This window comes from Jaculus jaculus, chromosome 7 (assembly GCF_020740685.1).
Source record: "Jaculus jaculus isolate mJacJac1 chromosome 7, mJacJac1.mat.Y.cur, whole genome shotgun sequence".
NCBI lineage: Eukaryota > Metazoa > Chordata > Mammalia > Rodentia > Dipodidae > Jaculus > Jaculus jaculus.
Window position 1 is genome coordinate 69948173 of NC_059108.1, and position 27362 is coordinate 69975534.

At 43.1% G+C, this 27362-nt stretch overlaps 2 protein-coding genes and 1 pseudogene across 2 annotated transcripts in view; all 3 read right to left on the reverse strand.

Moving 5' to 3' along the window:
- The window catches only part of Homez (homeobox and leucine zipper encoding), a 91516-nt gene that overhangs the window by 47098 nt on the left and 17056 nt on the right, over positions 1-27362 (reverse strand). The gene's annotated exons all lie outside the window — the stretch shown is intronic.
- On the reverse strand, positions 20654-22767 carry Ppp1r3e (protein phosphatase 1 regulatory subunit 3E). The gene is made up of 2 exons (XM_045154054.1): positions 22351-22767; positions 20654-22116 (listed from the first exon to the last, which is right to left on the reverse strand). Exons 1-2 carry the CDS (start codon positions 22765-22767, stop codon positions 21694-21696), a joined length of 840 nt encoding a protein of 279 aa, XP_045009989.1. The 3' UTR covers positions 20654-21693.
- On the reverse strand, positions 24354-25271 carry LOC101604274 (annotated as a pseudogene).

The window sequence follows — 27362 nt, forward strand, 5'->3', positions numbered from 1 at the left end:
TAAGGTGCTTCCTACAAAGCCTGAAGACTCAGGTTTGACTCTCCAGAACCCACGTAAGCCAGATGCACATGGTGGCACATGCTTCTGGAGTTTCTTTGCAGTGACTAGAGGCCCTGGTATGACCATTCTCTAATAAAAAAGAGACGTGCCACATGCCTTTAATCCCAGCATTTGGGAGGCAGAGGTAGGAGGATTGCTGTGAGTTCGAGGCCACCCTGAGACTACATAGTGAATTCTAGGTCAGCCTGTACCAGAGTGAGACCCTACCTCAAAAAAGCGCCCCCCCCCCCCAAAAAAAAAAGAAAAGAGAGAGAGAGAGAGATGCATGCATCGGGAATTCATTTGCAGTGGCTGGAGGCCCTGGCCAGCCCACATTCTCACTCTCCCTGTTGGCCTCTTTCTATCTCTCTCAAATAATTCAATGGAGTTCATAGCAATGGCAAGAGGCTCTGGAATGCCTATTCATTCTCATTATCTTGCTCATAAATAAATGGATCATTTTTATTTTTTTAATAGATTTTTTTTAATTTTATTTTATTTATTTATTTATTTGAGAGTGACAGACACAGAGAGAAGGACAAATAGAGGGAGAGAGAGAGAATGGGCGCGCCAGGGCTTCCAGCCTCTGCAAACGAACTCCAGATGCGTGCGCCCCCTTGTGCATCTGGCTAATGTGGGACCTGGGGAACTGAGCCTCGAACCGGGGTCCTTAGGCTTCACAGGCAAGCATTTAACCACTAAGCCATCTCTCCAGCCCTTTTTAAATAGATTTTTATTTGCTAGAGAAAGAGAGAGAGGCAGATGTTGGGAGTTGTAGCTGTTCTTTGACCATGAGAACTGAAGCTGTTTTTGGATCTCCGGGCACAGAGACCTTATCATATGGCCTTGGCAAACAGTCTTCAGACACACAGGCATTTGTGGAGCAGACTTTAGGCATGTAGGCACTGTCTGGAAAGTTTATTTTCTGTATATAAGCTTGTGCTTGCCTGAATAAATCTGAGACCTTGATCAGAATATAGACTTGGTCTCCTTCTTTGTGTCTCTTGTCTCCCATCCAGGTTACTTTCCCCTCAGGTCCTTGTTTAACTCCCCACTGGCTGGGGCAAGTGGTGCCCAAACTTGGGGCTTGAGGTACGAAATGTGACCTGGACATTGCTCAAGTGGACGTCCGTCACCCCCATTGGATCGCCACCTCATCGGTGAGTGAAGATCCGCATGCAGATCACCGCAGGAGTGCCCACCTGTGATACAGATCCAGAGAGGTAAGAAAAGCGATGCAATTATGGGACAAGCATTAAGTAAGCATGAATTGCTTGTTGAAGGGCTTAAAACTCTCAAGACACAAGGAACATGGGTTAAGTAAAAAGGTTTAGTGAAATTCTTTGTCTTTTTAGAAGATGTCTGTCCCTGGTTCCCCCAGGAAGGAACTATAGATGAGAAGCGGTGGCGCCGTGTTGGTGATTGTCTAAATGACTACTACTGCTCTTATGGTCCTGAAAAGGTTCCAGTGCAGGCATTTTCTTATTGGAATCTCATAAATGATGTACTACAGGTCCTCCACTATCACCCTGATGTTTCAAAAATAGTTACAGATAGTGAAAATTTCCTTAAAAATTAATTCACCAGTAGTCAGACATCCCTCCCTAAGAATGAAGTCCCAGAGAATGCCTACCCCGCCCACACCGGCTCTCGCTCTGTGCTGTGCTGCGGGCCAACAACCTGCCCTTTCTCTCCAGGCTCTAATTGTTCCTCTATTATCATTCCTATGCCAGAAAATGCTGATAATCCACCACCTAATAACCCACCCCCACCTAGTAACCCTCTCCCACAATCTATCTATCCAGTCCTGTCTGACTTAAAAACCACCAATCCTAATGATGACTCCCTTTCCCCTGAGAAAGAGGCAAATAAAGCTGAGGGAGAGGCTGAATTGCAGGATGAAGCTACTAAATATCATAACCCTGATTAGCCCCCCCCAGACACTTTTGGGTACACGGTCACCACCCTGTAACATAGCATACCCTTCTTCTGCCCCGGCACTTGACGCTCCCTCTGATCTAGAAGAAATAACTAGACAAGCCATTACTAAACTTTCCCGGGAGGCACAATCTCTTAAGACGCTCCTCTGAGCCAAAAAGGAAAAGTCACAGCTGTTCAAGCAATTACGCGACCTTGATTTAGAAATACGCTCCCCCTCCACTCACCCTGTTCAGAAAACTAAAACCAAAAGTAAAACTCTCCATGCCTTTCCTGTAACTCACTCCCAAGTTAAACCTATTGAAGGAAAAACTAAATAGGCTGAGCCGCAGGATCCAGATAGCCCAGAAGAGTGGAAGGGAGAATCTGAGACAAGGGAACCTGCTGGGTCAGAAAGCACTGAGAATGAGGAAGGGGATGAAACTCTACTCATTAAAGCCCAGTGATATCGCTGTCTTAAGTTTAAACATATAAAAGAGTTAAAAAATGCAGTTACTTTGTATGGTCCTATTGCTCCTTTTTTTTTTTTTTTTTTTTTTTGGTTTTTCGAGGTAGGGTCTCACTCTGGTCCAGGCTGACCTGGAATTAACTCTGTAGTCTCAGGGTGGCCTTGAACTCATGGCGGTCCTCCTACCTCTGCCTCCCGAGTGCTGGGATTAAAGGTGTGCGCCACCACGCCCGGCTCCTATTGCTCCTTTCACTCTCTCACTGTTAGAATCTCTAAGTGAAGACTTACTTATTATTAATGATTGGGTTATGTTAACTAAAGCTACTTTAACTAGGGGTGATTTTCTTCTATGGAAAGCCGATTACACTGAGAGGTGCCAGGATGCTGTCTGCCATAATTTGGCCGCTGGTGGTTCCTCCAAATCCTGGATGCTAGATAAACTTCTGGGCAACCGTCCCTACAATACAAATGAAAAACAAATTTCCTCCAGGATTACTTATACAAATTCAACATGCAGCTCTTAAAGCCTGGAAGAGCCTTCCCTCTAAAGGGTCAGCTGTCACCTCTCTTGCTAAACTCAGACAGGGTCCACAAGAGCTTTAGAGTGATTTTATCAGCCGCCTTACAGAGGCCGCTGAACACCTCATGGGAAAGGAGGAAACAGATAATGAATTTGTTAGACATCTTGCCTTTGAGAATGCTAACTCAGCCTGCCAAGCGGCTATATGCCCCATCGCTGTGGCAAAAATATTTCTGACTTTATCAAACTCTGTGCTGATGTAGACCCTGCTTCCCACAGCATTGGATTAGCCATAGGAGTGGCCCTTAAAGATTTTACCCAGGGGGATAAGCTCAAAACTTGTTTTAATTGCAAACAACCAGGTCATTTTTCCAAAGAATGCATGGCCCTTAAGGCTAAGGAGCCACTCCCATCCTCTCTGTGCCCGGAAAGTTCTCCCTCAAAGTATGGCTAATAGTCCAACTTCATGTCAGAAATTTGTGGCTAAAGCTTTAGCTTATACAAGAAGCAAACTTCTCCAATTATATATTATTCATTATATGGATGATATTTTATTAGCTGGAAAGAAAAGACAGAAATCTAGTTACAAAAAACAAAAAAGGGAAAAATAAATCAGGGATCAGTAACAAGATGGTTAAATCATAGTTTGTTTATTTTTAAATTTTTTACTTTTGGATGCAAAAGGGTCTTCTGCTGCTGACCATTTTTGGCATGCACAAACCAACACTAATTATGCTAAAGTAATGTGGAAAGATCCATTGGCTAACAAATGGAGTGGACCCGACCCTGTATTAATATGAGGACGAGGATCTGTTTGTATTTTTTCACAGAAAGAAAATGGAGCCAGATGGTTGCCAGAACGTTTGGTGCAGCATGCAGGCCATGAGATCAAACAAAAGGACACTGCTGATCCTGATAATATAGAGTCATCCACATCTTGCTTACAGTGAACTTTACTAGACCTATGTTCCTGATCCTCCTATATTACATCCAGTGACTTGGGAGAAAAAAGAAATCATAGTTCCAGTCAATAACACTTGGTTGCTAAGTACGCCATCTAGTAAAAATATGGAATTACATCAAATAATTATGAGTTCACATTCAGGGCGTGGTCTAGGTATTCCACTATGCTTTCTAAGACTAGCATAGTGGGATGTTTTGAAATAAAGGAAAGAAACATTACTGTAAAGCATTTACAAGAGCATGTATAAGGTACAAAGATAAAGCAGGTTCAAATAAGCAGAATTTCTATTTGGCTTCCCTATGGAAATCAAGTTACAGGGGATAGTCCACCAGAGGACTTTATTCCTTGTGAAGGAAATACACTTTGGTTCAATAAATGTATATATTTGAGCAAATGTGTAGGGAAAAAACTTATCAGGTATAATGTTCCTGGATCTACTAGATATGTTAAGGACTGGTCAGGATCAGCAGGCTCTATAGAGAGTAAAATTGAATGGGTTAGTGATTGGGCCACTGGACTGTCCTTAGGATTGTGGTGGTCAGACAATGGACATCAGCAAACTTATGTGTGGAAAATTGCTGCTGCTATGGGTGGTATCAAGGTTGCATCTGACAGCAATGATTCAAATAGCCTTCCAAAGGGAACTGTTATGGCCTGTGTTACACCACCTTATGCCCTGATGTTAGGGCATATAAATATTACTTGGTATCACGGGTCTGAGGAAATGTTTAATGTTACCTGTGATAATTGTAGTCTGTCCAGTTGTATTTCTCATGATTCTGGAACTGTAATGATTGTTAAACAACCTGCATTTGTTATGATTACTGTTAATCTTTCAAAGCCTTGGTATTCTGACAAAGGTATTCAAATTCTAGAGGAGGTTAAAAATAGTTTAAGTAGACAAAAGAGAGTTGTAGGTTTAGTTATTGCTGGGATTGTTGCATTCATTACATTATTAGCTTCTATTACTACTGCTACTATTGCTCTTACACAGGAAGTTCATACTGCACACTTTGTCAATAATCTAGCTAAGAACGTTTCTGTTGCTTTGGGAACTCAAGTAGCCATAGATAAGAAGTTAGAAGAAAAAATAGATGCTTTGTTTGATGTAGTGACCTATCTGGGAGAGCAAATTCAAGGAGTGAAGATTAGAACTTGATTAGAATGCCATGCAGATTATCAATGGATCTGCATCACCTCTAAAACTTACAATGCAAGTTATAAAGATTGGGTAAAGGTCAAAATGTACTTGGAAGGAATTTGGCACCATGGTAACATTTTGTTAGATTTGGTTAATTTACATTCAGAAATTCTAGCTATACAGAACAGTCATCTTGATTTTGATGCCACTAAGGCTGCTAATGATTCACTTGCTGCAATTAAGTCTGTTGCCTGGTTGGGACTCTCTAAGTTCCTGGATAGGCAGCTTTGCAGCTGTGGAAGTTTGCCTTCTGCTTCTCTTATGCCTATAGCCTATTTTTTTCAAGTGTCTAATGAAGTCTATTGTGAATGTTTGTGCAGAAGTCCAAGCTATGCACTATAGAATACATCCTTGACTCCCCTCTTTTAGGAGCTGCATAGGATTCAGACCTATGCATATTGGCTCACAATAAAGCGAGTACAATATTGGCGGGCACCAACATGGGTGCGAGGCAAAGCACCGCAAGGTAAGGTCCCTTTCTGACCGCTTCTGAATTCCCTGAGAGAAAAAACCTGACTTGCATGGAGGTTGGTACCACACTTATTATGAGCATATAGGCCCTGCCTCCCCTCCCCAAAAGGTACCAAGGGCCAAGATTGTGGGTCAAAAAATTGACATCCCACGGGAGGTGTCAGGTCAATACTCCCCCAGTTGATTAAAGCCCACCGCTGAATAGTGGGTCTCCCCATCTTTTGTATAAAAGAAGGGAGGAGATGTTGGGAGTTGTAGCTGTTCTTTGACCATGAGAACTGAAGCTGTTTTTGGATCTCTGGGCACAGAGACCTTATCATATGGCCTTGGCAAACAGTCTTCAGACACAGAGGCATTTGTGGAGCAGACTTTAGGCACGTAGGCACTGTCTGGAAAGTTTTATTTTCTGTATTAAGTTTGTGCTTGCCTGAATAAATCTGAGACCTTGATCAGAATATAGACTTGGTCTCCTTCTTTGTGTCTCTTGTCTCCCATCCAGGTTACTTTCCCCTCAGGTCCTTGTTTAACTCCCTGCTGGCCAGGGCAGGCAGATAGACAGAGACAGAATGGGTGGGCCAGAGCTTCTGGCCACTGCAAATGAATTCCAGACATATGTGCCATCTTGTACATCTGGTTTACATGGGTCCTAGAGAATCAAACCTGGGTCCCTGAGCTCTGCAGGCAAGTGCCTCAACCACTAAGCCATCACTGCAGCTTAATAAATAAATTATTTAAGTCAGGCATGGTGGTTCACGCCTTTAGTCCCAGCATTTGTGAGGCTGAGGTAGGAGGATCACTGTGAGTTCAAGGCCACCCTGTGACTACATAGTAAATTCTAGGTCAACCTGGGATAGAGTAAGATCCTACCTCAAAAAGCTAAAATAAATAATAAATAAATAAAATTAAAATTAAAAAAAGAGGACCCAAGAAGAAACTGACCTTTTTTCAAACTGGTCCCTTTAGAGTTGGGTGCCACAGAACTATACCTGGCTGGGGTCATGGTAACTTTCTCACTATCTTAAATGTTAGTAGGAGCCGGGCATGGTAGTATATACCTTTAATCCCAGCACTAGGGAGGCAGAGGTGGGAGGATCATTGTGAGTTCCAGGCCAGCCTAAGACTACATAGTAAATTCCAGATCAGCCTAGGCTAGAGTGAGATCATATCTTAAAACAAAAACAAAAACAAAAACAAACAAACAAACAAAAAACAGGGCTAGAGAGATAGCTTTGTGGTTAAGACATTTGTCGGCAAAACCAAAGGATCCTGGTTTGATTATCCAGGACCCACGTAAGCCAGATGCACAAGGGGACGTCTGGAGTTCACTTGCAGTGCCTGGATGCCCTGGCATGCCATTCTCTCTCTCTCTCAAACAATAAAATAAAATAAACAAAAATCAGACTTCTGGTTAAGATGGAGGCATAGGAACCACGCCAAAGCAGCCTAGGGAGTAAAAGCCAAAAAAAAAAAAAAAAAAACAAAAAAAAAATACCTCAGCAAAACACACTCTTCTACTAAAAAGTTAGGTGTATAAGAAATTAAAACCACAACAGTGAAGTAGGAAAGATCCAGAGCATCCAGAATCCACATATGCAGGCAAAAGCAGCTCTAGCAGTGGTGCCATGGGGCCACAGCTGCCAGGCTCAGCTTGAGCCACAGGAAAAGCCAGGTGAGGGGATTTTCCATTCACACCAGAGCTCTTCCCAAACTAAAGAAACATGGAGAACCACAGTGAACAACAGAGAAGCAGATCATGAGATAGAGGATCACGTGGACCAGGAAGAGAACTAGAGTTCTGCCACCATGGACAGCCTCCCCTCCCCCACCGCCAGTGCAAGCACCAGAGACAAGCAGAAGGGAGCTCACAGCACCCAGAACCAGCGACCAGAGGAGTGATCCAATGACCCAGCCAGCCTACTTGAACCCACAGTGCACCAAAGAGGGACCCAATCAGGAGCACAGCATAACTGAGACCAAAATCAGCCCAAAAGGTAACTGGGATTACCCACCAAATAAACCGAAAGTGCTAATTGCATCTTCCATATCAAGATAAATTATATGTTAAATCTGAAGGATGGTCAGATTTGCCATTCTTAAATAAGCTATATTTGGGGCTTGTTATTTGTTGCTTCTTGATTTACACTGGCTTTGTTTCCTCTTTTGTTACACATTAGGGAAGGGTCTCACTTGGTCACAAGCTGACTTGGAACCCTCAACAGACCAGAAATCTTAACCTCCTTGTTGTCAGGATTAAAGGTGTGGGGAAAGACACACCCTAAGGAACAGTTAGAGGATCTGGTTGTCATGATAACTATTCTTGTATAAATACTCTGCTGTTTTTCATTGAAAGTGTACATTGTTTACTTAACTTTTGGAATCTGCCTATATTTTGTTCTACTCAGCCCACTTGGATACTCTCATAGCAGGCAAACCAAACACCTAGGGTCACTTTTATAGATATTCTGAGAGTCTTGAGAGCCACATTTGGCACCTTAAGCTCCTACCCTGAAGAGATATATCATCAGATTGATTAATACATCTATTAATACTGCAGCTAACTACAAAATCCAATCATTAAATTAACCCAAGATGCAAAAATCTCTATATTATAACACAAGAAACACCAAAATTCAAGACAATATAAATTCTCCAAAAAGTATTAATGCATCAGAAATGACCTCCAGTGAGAATGAGTTGGGGGAAACGCCTGAGAAAGACTTCAAAAGGAAGATTATAAATATGCTCAAAGAAAAAATCAAAGAAATGAAAGAGGAAATCAAAGGAATCAAAAAAAGACACAGGATACCAATTTAATGATATAAACAGGTCAATACCATATATAAATAAGGAAATTGAAATAATAAAGAAAAACCAGTCAGAATTACTAGCAATGAAGAACACAGTTAATGAAATAAAAAACTCTGTAGAAAATCTCACCAGTAGAATGGATGAAGGAGAGGACAGAATATCTAAGCTAGAAGACCAGGTGGCAGACCTAATACAGTCCAACAAACAGAAAGACAAACTAATAGGAAAGTATGAATGGGAATTTCAAGATATTTAGGACACTATGAAAAGACCAAACATAAGAATTCAGGGTATAGTAGAAGGAGAATTTCACTCCAAAGGTATAGTAGGTGTCTTCAAAAATCATTGAGGAAAACTTTCCCTAGATTGGCAAAGAGGTCCCAGGGCAGATACAGGAATCCTTTAGAACACCAACCAAACAAAACATGGAAAGAACCTCTCCTCGACATATTATAATCATACTACCAAACACACAAACCAAAGAAAAAATATTGAAAGCAGTTAGAGAGAAAAATCAAGTTACATACAAAGACAAGTCCATCAAGATTACAGCAGATTACACAACACAAACTTTAAAAGCCAGAAGGGCTTGGAGTGATGTATTCCAAGTTCTGAAAGATAACAACTGTCAACCAAGGTTACTTTATCCTGCAAAGCTATCCATCCAAATAGACGGAGAAATAAGGACATTCCATGACAAAAGCAGGCTAAAGGAATATTTGAAGACAAAACCAGCTCTACAGAAAATACTTGGAAGAATCCTCCATGTTGAAGAGAAAGAAAAGCACACATATAAGGAACCTGGAAAAAACAAACAATACTCAAATACTACTTAACACAAGAGAGCAAAGGTAAAACCTGAAGAACTACAAAAAAATGGCAAACATAAATACACACCTTTCAATAATATTTCTTAATATCAATGGCCTCAATGCCCCAACCAAAAGACATAGGTTTGCACATTAGATTAAAAAGCAGGATCCTTCAATTTGTTGCCTCCAAGAAACTCATCTTTCTACAAAGGATGCACATTATCTTAGGGTGAAAGGTTAGAAAACAGTGTTTTGAGCAAATGGGCCTAGAAAACAAGCAGAGGTTGTTATCCTAATATCTGACAAGGTAGACTTCAGTTCAACCTTAGTTAGGAAAGATAAGGAAGGTTATTTTATATTGATTAAAGGCACACTCCAATAGCAGGACATTACAATCCTGAACATATAGGCACCTAACATGGGGGCTCACAACTTCATCAAACAAACGCTATTAGAATTAAGGTCACAGATAACACCAAACACAGTGGTAGAGGGTGACATCAACACCCCACTCTCATCAATTGACAAGTCATCCTGGGGGGGAAAAAAAAAAAAAACCCACCAGAGAGGCATCTGGATTAAGTGAGGTCATAGGAGAAATGGACCTAACAGATATATGCAGGACATTTCATCCAAATACTACAGAATATACATTCTTTTCAGCAGCACATGAAACATTCTCTAAAATAGACCAGATATTAGGACACAAAGAAAATCTTAACAAATACAGGGAAATTGAAATAATTCCTTCCATTCTATCTGACCACAATGGAGTCAAACTATCAGTCAACAGCACGAAAAGCTATAGAGCATACACAAAATCATGGAAACTAAACAATACACTACTAAATGAAAAATGGGTGAATGAAGAAATAAAAGAAGGAAATCAAAAAATTCATAGAATCAAATGATAATGAGAACACAACATACCAAAACCTTTGGGACAAAATGAAGGCAGTCCTAAGAGGGAAATTTGTAGCTTTAAGTGCCTATTAAGAAATTAGAAAGGGGCTGGAGAGATGGCTTCATGGTTAAGCACTTGCCTGTGAAGCCTAAGGACCCCGGTTTGAGGCTCGATTCCCCAGGACCCACATTAGCCAGATGCACAAGGGGTACACACATCTGCAGTTTCTTTGCAGTGGCTACAGGCCCTGGAATTATCTATCTATCTATCTATCTATCTATCTATCTATCTATCTATCTATCTGCCTCTTTCGCTCTCTGTTGCTCCCAAATAAATAAATAAATAAATAACAAAAAATTTAAAAAAAAAAGAAATTAGAAAGGTCTTAAGTACTACCTAATGCCCCACCTTAAAGCCTTGGAAAAAGAAGAAAAAGGCAAATTGAAAATCAGTAGATGGGAAGAAATAATAAAGATTAGGGCAGAAATTAATGAAATAGAAACCAAAAAACCAATCCAAAGAATCAATGAAACAAAGAGTTTGTTCTTTGCAAAGATAAACCAGATTTGTAAACCCTTAGCAAATCTGACCAAAAGAAAGAGAGAAGAGACACAAATTAATAAAATTAGAGATGAAAAAGGCAACATCACAACAGATACCAGAAAAATGCAAAAAAAATCATAGGGACATACTATAAAAACATATACTCCACTAAGTATGAAAATCTGAAAGAAATGGATGATTTCCTTGATTTATATAACCTACCTAAATTAAATCAAGATGAGATTAATCACTTAAATAGACCTATAACAATTATGAAGATCCAAGCAATTATCAGAAATCTCCCAACTAAAAAAAGTCCAGGCCCAGATGGATTCACTGCTGAATTTTACCAGACCTTCAGGGAAGAACTAATACCATTGCTTTGTAAGCTTTTCCATAAAAGAGAAGAAGGAATCCTACCAAACGCCTTCTACAAAACCAGCATCACCCTGATACCAAAACCAGGCAAAGATAGAACAAAAAAATAAAATTACAGACCAATGTTCCTCATGAACATAGATGCAAAAATTCTTAACAAAATTTTGGTAAACAGAATACAAGAATATATAAGAAAGATCATTCACCCTGACCAAGTAGGCTTTATCCCACAGATGCAGGGATGGTTCAACATACACAAATCAATAAATTTAATACATTATATAAATGGACTGAAGGACAAAAATCACATGATCATCTCATTAGATGCAGAAAAAGTATTTGATAAAATCGAACATCCTTCATGATAAAAGTCCTACAGAGACTGGGAATAGAAGGAACATATCTCAATATAATATAGGCTATTTATGACAAGCCTACAGCCAACATATTACTAAGTGGAAAAACTGGAAGCTTTTCCATTAAAATCAGGAACAAGCCGGACGTGGTGGCACACACCTTTTAATCCCAGCACTTGAGAGGCAGAAGTAGGAGGATCACCATGAGTTCAAGGCCACCCTGAGATTACATAGTAAATTTCAGCTCAGTTTGGGCCAGAGTGAAACCTTACCTCGAAAAGTCAAACAAACAAACAAACAAAAAAATCAGGAACAAGACAAAGGTGTCCACTGTCCCCACTTTTAGTTAATAGAGTACTGGAAGTCTTAGCCATAGCAATAAGGCAAGAGACGCACATAAAAGGGATACAAATTGGAAAGGAAGAAATCAAGTTATCATTATTTGCAGATGACATGACTCTATACATAAAGGAGTCTAAAAACTCTACCAGCAAACTGTTAGAGCTGATAAACACCTACAGCAATGTAGCAGGGTATATACACAGAAATCAGTAGCCTTCCTACATGCTAACAACAAACACACAGATGATAAAATCAGAGAATCACTCCCATCCACAATTGCATAAAAGAAAATAAAGTAACTTGGAATAAACCTAATCAAGGAAGTAAAGGATCTCTACAATGAAAACTTTAAAACACCCAAGCGAGATATTGCAGAAGACACTAGAAAATGGAAAAACATCCCTGGTTCCTAGATCAGAAAAGTCAATATTGTGAAAATGACAATCCTACCAAAAGCAATCTACACATTTAATGCAATCCCCATAAAAATTCCAATGGCATAGAAAAAACAATCCAAAAATTCATTTGGAATCCCAAAAAACATTGAATATCTAAAATAATACTGAGCAACAAAAATAAGGTGGGAGGTATCACCATACCTGATTTTAACCTATACTACAGAGCCATAGAAAAAAGAAAAGAAAAAAACAAAAAAACAAAAATCAGCATGGTACTGGCACAAAAGCAGACATGTAGATCAATGGAACAGAATAGAGACCCAGATGTAAATCCAGGTAGCTATAGCCACTTGATATTCAATAAAAATTCCAAAAATACTCATTGGAGAAAAGACAGCCTCTTCAGCAAATGGTGCTGGGAAAATTGGATATGTATCTGCAGAAGGATGAAAATAGATTTTTCTCTCTCTCCATCCACAAGAATTAAGTCTAGATGGATCAAAGACCTTAACATCAGACTTGAAACTCTGAAACTGCTAGAGGAAAAAGTAGGGGAAACCCTTCAACATAGTGGTCTTGGCAAAGACTTTTTGAATATAACCCCCAAAACAGATTAACCACTGGGACCTCATGTAATTACAAAGATTTTGTAAGGCAAAGTACACTGTGAATAGAGGAAAGAGGTGACCTACAGAATGGGAAAAAAATCTTTGCCAGCTATATATCGGATAGAGAATTAATATCTAAGATACACAAATAACTCAAAAAATAAATAAGAAATCAAACAAGCCAATTAAAAAATGGGCTATGAAACAATAAAGAGTTCTCAAAAGAAGAAATACAGGTGGCATATAATCATCTAAAAACGTTCTACATCTCTACTCATCAGGGAAATGCAGATTAAAACTGCATTGAGATTCCATCTTACTCCTGTCAGATTGGCCACCATCATGAAAACAAATGACCATAAATGCTGGTGAGGATGTGGAAAAAGTAGAACCCTTCTACACTGTTGGTAGGAATGCAATCTGGTCCACCCATTATGGAAATCAGTGTGGAGGTTCCTAAGACAGCTAAAAATATATTTACCATATGACCCAGCTATAGCACTCCTAGGCATACATCCTAAAGACTCATCTCATTACCTTAGAAATACTTGCTCAACCATGTTTATTACTGCTCAATTCACAATAGCTGGGAAATGGAACCAGCCCAGATGTCCTTCAAGTAATGAGTGGATAATGAAGATGTGGCACATTTATACAATGGAGTTCTACTCAGTGGTAAAGAAAAATGAAGTTATGAAAATTTCAGGAAAATGGATGGATCTGGAAAGGATTATACTAAGTAAGGTAACCCAGGCCCAGAAAGCCAAACATCGCATGTTCTCTCTCATATGTGGATCCTAGCTACAGAAGACAGGACTTCTGTGTGAGTAGGAAGAAAAGTCAGTAGAAAAGGCCAGTAAATTATAAAAGAAATATAAAGGGAAGAGAAAGGAAGGGAGGGGAGTACTTAATTGGATGGTATTATATATATATGTAAGTAGAAGAATAGATTAATGGGGGTGAAAGGGCCCAAAGTGAGGTCAGGGGAAGAGACTGAGTAAAGGAAAGGTAAAGGGAGGGCTCATCAAAATCTAAGAGGATATAAATAAATCATACAGAATCCTACTTTTTTGGACAATGGAACACTCAGGTGCCATAGATTGTTGCTAGAAAATTTTCAGTGCCAGAGATGGGATATCTTCCAGTGAGTTGTTGGCCAGGGAGGTCTCTGATGCCTCCAAAACATTACAGGTCATTGGCGAGTCCCTTGGTTTCCCACCAGAAATAGATGGTAAGACCCTATTGCTGAAGACTCCACATACTTGGGCTGCAGGGCCACTGGGAAATCCTGCTGGAACTGAGCTGATAACCTCCTCTATGTAGACCAGCTGTCAGAAAGCTGGAAGAAGCCATTCTGCATGCAGTTGAATGGGAGAAAAAGAAATCACCAGTGAAGATACTCACCAGTGACACTGGAAGCCTTATATTTGGCCAGCCAGGTGAAATGAGCCAACTGGTGCAATAGTGGCATGTCTGTTATGGGGAAACCAACTTCCCTCTAATTGGACTGGAGGCCTGTTCCATAGGAGGGAATAAATCCCTGATATTGAAAACTTAAACCACGGGTAGTCATGAGCCCTAGTGATGTAATGTCTGCTGCTGTCTGGCTCAATGTATATACTATGCTTATCAAACTGCCCAGTAAGCACTTCTCTTAATGTTCATATCCTTATATTAATGCTTCTCTCACTTTTGGTAAAGAAGCTTCCCTTTTCAGATGGCAGTACCTTGGGATGACTAAGAAAGTATCACAGTGTTGGAAATAAGTGACCAGAGTGCTCAATATTCTCATATCTCTATCACATCTTCCGAGGCTCAGTGTCCATTGCAGCAGAGGTGGCAGAAAGAATGTAAAAGCCAAAGGAAGGGTAGGACTCCTTACAACGTTCTCCCCCCAGACACAAAACGGCCTGGATATCCATGACCTCACAGTGCCTGACACTACCTACACAAGACCATCATAAGAGGAGGAAAAGATCATGACATCAAAATAAAAGAGAGACTGATTGAGATGGATAGGGGATATGATGGAGAATAGAGTTTCAAAGGGGAAAGTGGGGGGAGTGAGGGTATTGCCAGGGGATTTTTTTTTTATAATCATGGAAGTTGCTTATAAAAATTTGAAAAAAAAAATCAAATGGAGCCAAGCATGGTGATGCACACCTTTAATTCCAGCACTTGGGAGGCAGAGGGGGAGGGTCACCAGGAGTTCAAAGCCACCCTGAGACTCCACAGTGAATTTCAGGTCAGTCTGGGCTAGAGTGAAACCCTACCTCGAAAAATCAAACAGAGAAATAATAATAATAAAAAAAACTAAAAAAATTAAAACAGAGCCAGGTATGGTGGCACACACCTTTAATCCCAGCACTCAGAAGACAGAGGTAGGAGGACAGCTGAAGTTCAAGGCCACCCTGAGACTACATAGTGAATTCCAGGTCAGCTTGGACTACAGTGAGACTACCTCAAAAAAACAAAATAATAATAAGTGAAAATACAAAATGAAATAACATTCAGGCATGATAGCTCACACCTGTCATCTAAGAATTTAGGAGACTATGGTAGGAAGATTGCTGTGAAGCTAAGGCCAGCCTTGGCCACACACTGATTACCAGGTCAGTTAGAGTAGCAAGATGCAATCTCAAAAAAAAAAAAACCTCAATATAAGTCAGGTATGGTGCTGCACACCTTTAATCCCAGCATTTGGGAGGCAGAGGTAGGAGAATTGCTGTGAGTTTGAAGCCACCCTGAGACTGAATAGTGAATTCCAGGTCAGCCAAGGTTAGAGTGAAACCCTACCTCAAAAAAACCAAAAAAAAAAAAAAAAAAAAAGGTTCAGAAAAACAATTCTGTTCTCAAGTTCTTGCCTCCTTTAGCCCAAAACAAAGAATACTTCTGAATACTTTTCTTTCTTTCTCTCTTTCTATCATTTATTTATTCATTAGAGACAGAGGGATGGAGGGAGAGAGAATGGGTGCCCCAGGGTCTGTAGCCACTGCAAATGAACTCCAGATGCATGCGCCTCCTTGTGCATCTGGCTAATGTGGGACCTGGAGAATTGAACCTGGGTCCTTAAGCTTCACAGGCAAGCATCTTAACCACTAAGCCTTCTTTCCAGTCCCCCCCGCCCCTGTTTTTGAGGTAGAGTCTCACCCTATCCCAGGCTGAACTGGAATTCTCTCTGTAGTTTCAGGCTGGTCTCAAGCTCACAGTGATCCCAAATCTGTCTCCATTATGCACAGTGATTCTGTCTCCTTACTGCCTTATTTATAATGCACATCGGGGCCCCTAAAGACAGCCAAATTTCTAGTTATTTCTCATGTCAGCTGGACTTGGAGCAGTTGAGGGAAGCTGGTGGTTGTTTCTTTTTAATTACTTTTTTAAATATTTGAGAGGAGAGAGTGCACTAGGGCCTCTTGCCACTATAAACAAACTCTAGATGTATGTACTACTTTGTGAATCTGGCTTTAAGTGAGTACTGGGGAATCAAACCCCAGCAGCGGGCTTTGCAAGCAAGTGCCTTTAACTGCTGAGCCTTCTAAAGGGACCATACTGAAGCCATGTCGGGCTTCAGTAAGGTGCCACCCTAACTAGGCCTAAGTTCCAGTTTCCTGGAGAGGCAAACAAGACCTCTGACAAAGGGTGGGCTGTTAATCAACAGTGATTCTTACTTGTGGCCAAAAAAGATAACTGCCCAGGGGCTGAGTCAGTTCCTGGAGACATGTCACTTTCGCTCGTTTTTGCAACCATCTTGGCCCAACCAATCCGAAATGCACAACTGTAATTACTGCTTGGCTAGCCAATCATTTAAAAAAATTACCTAAGCCCACCAAAATTCCTCTAGCTGTGCTTAAAGGGAGCCTGCGAGCTCCTCTCAGGGTTGTCATTATGCATGAATGATTGACTCCGCATGGTGACTGACTCTACAGAATAAACGCTCTTTGCTTTTACATGCTATTTGAGTCTAGGGTCTTTCTTCAGTAATTCTCGGACCCTTAATTCTCCCTACCCCAGGTGGTTGCAGTTCTGCCCACGTCTATTATTTATTGCTTATTGACACTGTAGGTAATGTGGATGAGTGCTGGAAAAAAACAGTGTAAGTAAGGAAAGGGAATAATACTTCCTCATTGATTTGCAGGTGGTGGGGTTTATGATACAGCTTCACTAGCCCAGCCCAAGGTTAGGAAAAGCCAGGGGACAGGGAGAATCTCAGTGCTCGTGTACTGGGGGAGGCATGCACACCAAAGATACCAAGGCAGGAAATGTCTTCTGAGAATCTCAAAAGGACCAGTCACACAAAAGTCACTGAAGAAATATTAGGTTTTCCTGCTATTAGACTTGTGGAACTGATAGTTGTGGAAGTCTGAGATTCAAGAGTGAAGTACCTATTATTTGTGTGTGCAGGAAGGCAGCTGGGCTGGGTTTGGTGGTATACGCATTTAATCCCAGCACTCAGGAGGCTAAGGTAGAACAAGGTGACTTTGAGAACAGCCTGGGGCCACAGAGTGAGTTCCCGGTCAGCCTGGGAGTTTGCATTTTCCCCTTAGTAACACCAGGACTCCCAGAGGGGTAGCGAAGTACAGACCACCTAGCAGTTGTCCTAAACTGAGAGCCTTTCTCATGGAAGCATCCTAAATTCAAAGATAGTGTGGCAAAGGGTTAGCTAGAGCCAAGAGAGAAACTCACCGTATGAAAGGCCAGAGATTAAATAGGCTCACAAATTCTCTAGCAGGCAGATGGGGGTGTCTCTTAGTGACCCTGCAGAAGTGGCACAGCTGGGCCCTTACTCCAGAAGACAGAAGTGAGGGAAGGCACAGCATATCAAGAACTAAGGTCTTTCCTCATGAGATGATACAGCAAGGTTTTTAATTTTGTTTTTAAAGAAAAAACAATTAACACCATGATTATACACACAGGCTCTGGAGGTTTGTCATCCTAGCTTTGTCACTTAACAGCTATATGATCTTCAATAATTATTGAGCTCTAAGACCTTTTCTAAAACAGGTATAATGATAATGCTCAACTCACAGGATTATTTTCAGCATGTATGTAAAATACAATAGCCAACTGGTGTTAAATGTGAGCCATTGGAGAGCTAGAGAAAAGGCTCAGCAGTTAAAAGATCTTGCTTGCAAAGCCTACTGGCCTGAGTTTGAGTCCCCAGCCATCCACATAAAAGTCAGATAGGCATTCATTTGCAGCAGCAAGAGACCCTGGCACTCCCATACATACACACACAAATAATGTAAAACAATTAAAATGTGAGCTGTTTTCTATTGTTAATGACATAACAGTAACAAATAGACATTAGGCAAGACAAATACAGTGAAACTTGACCCAGTCTCCCCTGGTTCCTCATGAAAGTGCACACTGCTTGAGGGCTTCTAGCAGCTTCTCTACTTTGCTGGACTTTAACCTGAAGATCATCTATAAGATGCATATAATTCTATTTTCTTCACAAGGTGAGATGATGTTAAGTAGGCATTTGAGGAATGACTGACCTCAATGTTCCACTCTTTCAGCTACCTTTCTTCAACATGTTAAGGGTCTGGACAGGCATAGTACACAAACAAGCCAAACATTCCATCCTGAATGTACATGTGGGCACATGTGTAAACCCCAGTCCATTTAGTGACAGGGAAGGAGAGAGTAAGAGATTAGTAACAGAAAAGGATGTGGGAGGCTGGTTACCTAGGAGCTCCTGTTCATCTGTAACATCAAGAACTGCTTCTTGGGCTGGAGAGATGACTCAGTGGTTAAGGTGAATCCTTGCAAAGTCTGTCAACCTGGGTTCAGTTCCTCAGTACCCATGTATGCCAAATGCAGAAAGTGATGCATGTGCCTGGAGCTCGTTTGCAGTGGCTAGAGGCCCTGGTTTACAAAACTACTTCTTTTCCCTTTAGGAGCCCAAAGGAAGGGGATCCCAAAGGGGATCAACCATGGTCTGGGAGAAAGGAACTAGGATTTCCATTCCTTCTGGAGTGAGAAGGAAGTGCAGAGATCAACAAGGATTAAGAGGAAAGGAGAAAATAAGGGTCATAATCTTACACATTCAAAGAGAAAGTGATGAGGTCAAGGAAAGGAAAAGTAAAGTTTAGAGGTAAGAGGAAAGGAAAAATTAACCACCAGCAATAACTCTCACGGTAAAATAATCCAGCAGGGTTGGAGAAATGGCTCAGCAGTTAAGGCACTTGCCTAGAGCCTAATGACCCGGGTTTGATTACTCAGTACCCATGTAAAGCCAGATGTACAAAGTAGTGCATGCCATCTTGAGGCCCTGGTATGCCTATTCTCTCTGTATGTCTCTTGTCTCCCTTCTCTCTCTCTCTGCTCGCAAATAAATATTTCTTTTAATTACCCAGCAAAGAAGAGGCATGACTATGGGTAGAAGGCTCCAGGTTCTCTACTCCACTGCTCAGTCCATGGATCAGAATGCCATCTTCTGGTGCTACTTAATTTCAAGTGGCTTAGTATGTTTTACATTTCCCTTCCCCAGCTCTCCTGTCCCCCAACCCCAGGCTGACCTGGAATTCACTGTGTAGTCTCAAACTCAGTGATCCTCCTACCTCTGCCTCCTGAGTGCATTTATTTGGGAAGCAGGGAAAGAAAGAGAATGAATATGGGCATGCCTCTATAAACAAACTCAAGACACATGAGCCACTTTGTGCATTTGGCTTTGTATAGATACTGGAGAATTAAACCTGGGCCAATCCAGGCTGGCAGGCTTTACAAGCAAGTGCTGATAAATGCTGAGCTCTCTCCTCACCTTTTCCATTTCCTATCCCACAATCTTTTATCCTCCAATTAAACTGCAAGTTTCATTTTATTTTGCAACCACCATTTTCCCCCAACAGAGATAAATCATCCCAACATTTTCTCACAGTACCCAGGCTAATAGTCTGTGGAAGCAAGACCAGAAACATATGGGTAGAGGATAAGCTGTGGTTTGGAAGTGGCTCTGGAATACCCCGAGGCTACAGGATGCTTATGCTTTCCAAACCCTGGGAACATCTATACTCAAAATGAGAGGATATATATGTAAGTACAATGATTGTAATGGGGAGGTAATATGATGGAGAATGGAATTTCAAAGGGGAAAGTGTGGGGGTGAGGAGGGAGGGAATTATCATGGGATTTTTTTTTTATAATCATGGAAAATGTTAATAAAAATTTAAAAATTAAAAAAAAAAAAAATGAGAGGATACATCGCCATCCCCCAACCACAGGCTTATGGTGCTGTGTGTATGTGATGTTTGTTTGAGAGATGGTCTTACGTAGCCCTGTCTCGTCTTGAACTGTGACAGTCCTGTCCTAGCCACCCAAGGGCGAACAAATGTGTGCCCAATCCACTTGGTTTGCTGTGTGGCAACACTATGTTGAAGGATGTAGCTTCTAACCTACAATGTGTTATGCACAGATCATAAAGTGTCAAACGGAAAAAAAGTAGCCTTAGGGGTGGAGAGATGACTCAGCGGTTAGCGCTTGCCTGCAAAACCTAATGACCCATGTTCAATTCCCCAATGCCCACATAAAGCCAGATGCACAAAATGGTGCATGGATCTGCAGTTTGTTTATAGTGGCTAGAGGGCCTGGAGTGGCCATCTTCCCCCCTCTCTCCTCCTCCTTTGTCTGTCTGGTTTCAAATAAATTATTTTTTTTAAGTAGCCTTCAAAGCATGGTGGCTTTCACCTGCATTGCCACACACTGGAGGCTGAAGCAGAAGGATCTCAAAGGGCCAGCCTGGACTACATGCTGAGTTCCAGACCAGGCTGAGGTACAGATTCTGTCTTCAGTGGGGGTAGGGGGGGAAGAAAAGAAAAAGTACTCTTTTTAAAAAATATTTATTTATTTGAGAGCAACAGACAGAGAAGGAGGCAGAGAGAGAGAGAGAATGGGGCCTACAGCCACTGCAAATGAACTGCGGACGCGTGCGCCCCTGTGTGCATCTGGCTAACGTGGGTCCTGGGGAATCAATCCTCGAACCGGGTTCCGTAGGCGTCACAGGCAAGAGCTTAATCGCTAAGCCATCTCTCCAGCCCCAGGAAAAGTACTCTCAATAGACCCTCTAACTCTCTGATCCCATTTTTCAAGTAGGAAAGTTATACAGCTGCACAGTGACTTCCTTTTCTTCTGAGGCAGAAAAAATAAAACAAGATAGTGATTTTCATGATTCACTGTCCCTTGACAAAATCCATAAGGTGCTTAGAGGTTATTAGGAGGCCCCCAGAAAAATAACTCTAGTATTTTTCTAGAAACCCCTGAATGTACCAACCCCTTAGATGCTTCATTATTTGGCTGTAAGGGCAGCCTGAGGTTACTTTTGCCACTATATTAATTCCTTAGGCTACTTGCATAGAGGCTAAGAGTTGGGTACTGCCTCTGGTGAAGATAGAAGCCAGGAACTGTAGTTTGACAAGGGAATCCTATCATAATGCCAGGGATTAAACAAGGCAATTATTGTTCAAATAATGCTAGGATGGGCAGGATTGGGGCACCTGAGGCAGCAAGGCGAGTAAGGAAATGAGACAGAACTCTAAATCACTTCAACTGGGCTAGCCTATTTCACACATAAAACCTACTCAAACCATAACATCTCCCTATGCCAAAGGGTTTCCTTAGACCTTGAACTGCCAAGACCTACTGAGCCAACTTAATTTCTTCCAGGGAGTGCTCACTGAAGACCACGGTCATTCACATCTTTGTTTGCTTCTACTCCCTCCAGCGACCCTTCCCGTCTTTCTCCCACGCCTAGGGTTCCTGACACTTTTATCAACTGGCCTGTACCACTCCAAACTCTGAGCTTCCTAATTTCTCCTACCCTGCTTCACGTGAGTCTATTGGGCTAAACCCGACCAATCTGGCAGTCTTGCATTCTCGCTTTCCTCCTTCCGCAGAGGCTCTCCCACTCCTACTCCCGAGTGCCGTTCGTGTTGTTTTATCTGCCCGTGGCCTGCAGGCACCCAGTCTTAGATAAAGTGGATCCAGCCCCGAGCCTCCCGGACTCCACCACTGCCCGGGTGCTCCGGCCCTCGTAGAACATAGTGACGGCCGCCGTTGTTGTCCCAGAACTCGTGACCAGTCACACGGTAGCGCAAGGCGAAGAGCAGAGCGCCCCCTGTGGGCGGCGCGGGCAGGCGGAAGGCGAAGCGGTCGGCGCGCGGCGGGGGCGGGGCGGGGCCGGCGTAGGCGGCGGGCGACTCCCTCTGGCTGCGCCAGCCGTCGGCGCTCCAGCGTACGCTCACGCGCTTCTCGTAGGCCAGGTCCAGCACGCGCGCGCTCCCGGCCACGCCCAGCGGGCCCGCCTCCACGCGCTCCAAGCAGATACGCTGGGCCTGCAAGCGCACTGCGAAGCCGGGCTCGCTGGCCGGCTCCAGGGCTGCGCGCGCCTCCTGGGGAGAGAGGGGCGGGGTCAGAGCAGGCGCTGGGCCAATCACAGGTCTAGGGGGCCCCGCGGCTGAAAAATGGCCTGGAGCCGCTCGGGTCGCAGACTCCAAAAGGGATGCGCTGGGCGAGCCAGCTCGGGGTCGCTGATGGGCAGTGCTTTTCAGACAAGTCCACTCCCTCGCGCCCGCCGAGGCCGACTGGGGGGGGTCCCGGGGAGGGGACGTGTCCCAGCCGCCTACCTGGGGGCTGCGGGCGCGTGGCTGGCGCGGTGCGAAGTGGCGGAGGGCATCCTTCTGCAGCTGGATCTGCACGTGGCGGGGTACGCGGGGCAGCTCTCCAGGACGGAAGCGGCGTACCGCGGCCAGCTCCAACCCCAGAGCATCGGCAAAACGCACTCTCTTGCGTGTGTTAGGGCTGCGGCTGCGGGGCGCCCGGGCCCCATCGCCCGCGGCAGGGGCGGAGCGGGCCCGGCGACCTCGACTCTGAACTTGAGCCCGGGATCGGGCCCCGAGTCGGGTCCCGCCCTCGCCTGGCTCCTCCTCCAGCCCCTCCTGGAGGCTGGGCCGCTGGCTGTGGTAGTAGGCGCGTTCCGTCAGCGCGGCTGTGAAGCTCAAGTTGCGCGGGATGTCGGTGCGGGGGGGCCGCTCGCGGGACATGACTTTCCCGCCCCAGCGGGGACAACCCGCAATGCCCCGGCGCCGCCCTCCCTCTCTCGGCCGCCCGCTCCGCGACGGCACATCAGTCGTGGTACTCGCCGCGGGATGCTCTCCTTGCGGTCACCTCCCGGATCCTCCACCTCCGGTGGTGCTCGGCCAGTGCACCTAAGTGACCGCCCTTCCCTCCCTCCGGCCTTCAGCCCCCGGTGTTTTGGACCGGCACAGCCCGCCTGGCTTTGAGCTAGGTGCCCGATCTGAGCGTGCGCTCAGCGGCGCTCTCGCCTCAGGTTCTGCAGGCCTCCTCGAACGGCCCCCTCCCGCCCTCTGACAGGTGGCTGCACATCCTTCTTCGCGTTGCACCAGGGGTCGGGGACGCCATCCGCCCTTTGGGGCCTAAGTGAGGTCACCTGTTGTATTTGTTTTTTTTTTTCCTTTCTTTTTAACACCTCCCACCTCTCCGGCATGGGCAGTTAAAAGAGCTTAACCTGCACGGGCACAGCAGGTTCACAATGCCCCGAGTGAGACTTTCTTGTGAGAACTCAACCATTTTCTTATACCTAGGTTACAAATTTGGGAGGGGGTGGCAAAGGGTGCAAAGGCCACATGTGACAGCTAATTAAGAGTCAAATAGGAAAACGAGGCACTGGAGTCCGAACAGAGTAGCGGGAAAAGACCTACCTTCCAGGCGTGGGTCTCCTGCTGTTGAAGTGTGTGACTTTGAGGAGGGCGTAACTTACCTATAACCTGGTTTTTTGGCCTGTGAAAAAAGTGATCGTCCTGCCTCAAGATGGAAAGTGAGGACCAACACCTGAGATTATCCTCTGAGCTCCACATGCATGGTAGAGCGTGTGCATACACACTCACATACATGAACAATCATACAAACACAAAAATAGTAACAGTTGTGACTCTGAGGGGCCAGAGGCTGTGTCTAATTTGTGGCCAGTTTTTGTACATGGTAGTCAGGTTGCCAAACTGATTGAAGGAGTTCACAACTCTCCTGGAGTTGGGACTGTGGGAGTCCTAGTTCCAGTGGAGGCTTCTAAGAAGAGCACAGGACTATTTTCCATTTCATTTTTTTTTTCAGAAATTACTTTATTATAAACATTCCCAGATTAGAAACGGAAACTTTTGGAACTGTATGTAAGATAAGCATATTATAATGTATTTCACTCTCCAACGCTGCAAGTTGGATGTAACAAAGGAAGTCTAAATTGCTTCATAGAAAACCAGTGAACATAAAAATATCTGACACAAAACTAAAACAAACCCAACCAAAACATAGATTCTGCAAAGTGTTAATCCTCCAAATTAAAATAAATGGTCTCCCAGAGGAAAATAATTCCATTACAGCAACTTGACAAAAAGCATAAAGGGAAATTTCTCATAAAGGGAAATTACACGTAAGAAAGATGTAATGATGCTTTTAGAAAATGTAATTTTCATATTGGAAACAAGTATACTAAATAGTTTGTGCTGTCAGAAATCAAAGTACCTCTTGACATAGGATAAGTGGCATGAGTATCATGAAACCAAGCTCCTCAAGTATTTTTCAATTTAATCCCAGAAGAACGAATTAAAGAGTTTCAAAATCCAAGGATAGACTGGTCCCAAAGCGTTTATTCCTCCGTCCTTGCTTCACCTTGTTCTTATCTTTCCTGCACTTGCGGTCCTCTCTTAAGAGGCTTCATCTCGACTTTTTTTTTGTTTTGTTTTGTTTTTTTGTTTTTCAAGGTAGGGTCTCACTCTGGTCCAGGCTGACCTGGAATTAACTCTGTAGTCTCAGGGTGGCCTCGAACTCATGGCGATCCTCCTACCTCTGCCTCCCGAGTGCTGGGATTAAAGGTGTGCGCCACCACGCCCGGCTTGACTTTTTCTCTTTTGAGTCTTAAGCTTTTCTGTACTGACTGGTTCAGTTTCTGTTTCTCCCTTTGTTTTCTTTCTTTGGATGCTCTTTTGTTTAAATCCACTTCCGCAGAACTTCTTTTTCTCTCATGCTTGGGCTGGTCTTTCTCTGCCTTCCTCTAGGATCCTTTCCTTTCTTGATGCATATGTTTATGACTGGCTTGAAAGTCGTTGGTGCTGTAACCTGAGCAGAGGAGTTTGTGAACTCCAAACTCTAGGCTGTATGAGCCACAATTGTATTCTTGCTGACTGAAGTTCAGGGGCACTAGTTTTTCTGAGAAATAGCCCCTGCTAAACTGACAGTAGCCCAGAGAGTCTAGTGACAGCTTGCTGTCATGAGCTGAGAACCGGTTCTCTACAGTTTGTGAGATACTGCATGATCTTGGATAGGTCTTGATGGTTCCAGATGGAAATTTTGGGTCAAACCTTCTATGCCTGGGTCTGGAATTAGCCTCTTCTCTGTACCTACCATTTCTTAAATAGTCCTCCCTCATCCTTCTGAAAGAAATCTCTGGCTCTAGGCCTCTGGCTTTCTGTACTTTAATGTAATTTTCGAGTTCATCTTGAAAAGAGTCACAGGACTTGTTTGAATGCTTCATTAGGGTGACAAAAAGGGATTCTCTTTACCAGACTGAGATCTTGGTAGAGAAATTTGATCATATTCACCCACTAGTTGTGGGAAGCCATGCTGGCTTTATCAGGCTTTGCTGTGTCAGCTTGTTTACTGCTTTTGTATCCTAATTGTCTGTGCATGAGCACATGATGTTATCCTAACATGGCTGCTCACCTATCCCGATTGGGTGATGCATAGTCAACTGATGAGACTTAAGCCAATCAGACGACACTGCACAATCATCTGACCACTAGTATATAAGCTTGGGGCTCTGTAGGGTCAGGGTCCTTCTCTCTTTCAGTCTGGAGCTCCCAATAAAGTGTGCTTGAGAAGAATCCTGTTGTTGTTGTTCTTCCTGCTGGCGGGAGGGGCGCAACAAGTGGTGCCGAAACCCGGGAACTTGTCAACAAACGGCCAATTGAGAGGACCCCTGAGGATACTTCCGAGGGAGGATTCAGAACTCAACACACGGAGCGGCGGTACCGGTAAGTTCCCCTGGTGCTATATGATAAGTTTTGGCCTGTAACTGATCTCTAAGTAACATACATAAGGTTGCAAAATGGGACAACACCACTCCACCTTTTTGGAGCCACTTCAGGAAGTACTAACACAACGTAGACTTAAGATTTCAGATAAAACTCTTAAAGGGTTTTTGGAAGAAGTGGCTATGATAGCGCCTTGGTTTGAGCTGACTGAAGATTTAAATTTGACCTGCTGGGATAAATTAGGCAGAGACATTGACCGTGAGTCAGAAACGCGAAAGTTGCGCACAGGTACACAGCCCTTATGGCGTTTGGTGCGATCCTGTTTGGAGGACAAACATTGTGAAGAAGTGATCAGGGAAGGTCAACGCATATTAGCACATCATCAAGATAGTATGTCAGAGTCTGAAGAAAGTAAAAGGGGAAAACAAAAAAAGGTTAAAATAAAAGGAGAACCTAGGTTTCAAATAGAACAGAATAAAAGTACACAGAATAAAAATGAATCACAAAAGGAAGGGCCAAATTCAGGTCCTAAGTTATATCCAGATTTAATGGAACTTGCAAATTTATATATAGAAAGTTCTAGTGAATCTGAGGGAGAAGAATTAACTCCAGAGAAAGAACAGGATTTTGAGGAAGTAGAGACTGAATGTGGTCGGGAGTGTTCTAGACCCAGACAAGATGGCGTCTTTGCTTCTCCTCCAGCTTATGCTTCTATGAGTAAAAAGTGTAAACAACAAGATGGCCAACTTCCGTTTGGGGCACGTCCTTCGTCCGGATGTAGTCTGATAAAACCAGATACTTGGAAAAAGCTGGCTAGTGCTTATCCAGTCTTTGAGGATCCTAATACCAATAATAGATATCATAAAGCTATAGGATATAAGGATGTACTTGAAAATGTCTGGAAAGGCCCGGATCCAGTTATAGCCAGATCCAGGGGAGCTGTTTGTGTTTTTCCACAGGGCCAAGCTGATCCTATCTGGGTGCCAGAGCGGTTGACTTGAATCGTGCGTCATGAGACAACAAGGAATGACAACCTCCGTATTACTACTGATGATCCTGAGCCTGTTCCTGCCGATGATGATAAAGGGAATTAAGATGCAGTTTTGGGCTGTGGCCAGAACATGGCCTGTCCCTATGCCAGTTCATTCATATTCTAGTGTCTTACCTACTCTATTTTCCACATCTTGCCAAGGGGAAATGCCTTGCATCAGGGATCCTATACAAACACCAACAATTTATAATCAAACTTCTTTTCATCTGAATGGCACTTTGTGTTTTTTCCAGGGTAATAAGAACCTAGCTCCCCCATGTATTGTATTACAAAAACAAAATCTTAATGCTTGGCAGGACCCATTAAAAAAGTCTAAAGTTGATATGAGTATAATACTTGCAACTTTAACTCAGATTACTAAGAAAAAACAAAATGGGTCAAGAGAGGGAGGTAATGTTACAAATGTTAATATTACCACATTATTGATACAGAGTAAAGTGACTGTCCCTTCTAGACAGCCCAATCTTAAGATAAATACTAGTAATGTAAAAGGTGCTCCCTGGTGTGAACCTAATTATGCATTTCCTCCGATTTTTACTCC

Excerpts from the sequence above, each read along its gene's own strand:
- Ppp1r3e (XM_045154054.1), bottom strand. The coding sequence starts at position 22,767 with ATGTCCCGCGAGCGGCCCCCCCGCACCGACATCCCGCGCAACTTGAGC. Across the intron at positions 22,117-22,350 it reads CACGCGCCCGCAGCCCCCAG|GAGGCGCGCGCAGCCCTGGA; the intron begins GTAGGCGGCTGG and ends CTCTCTCCCCAG.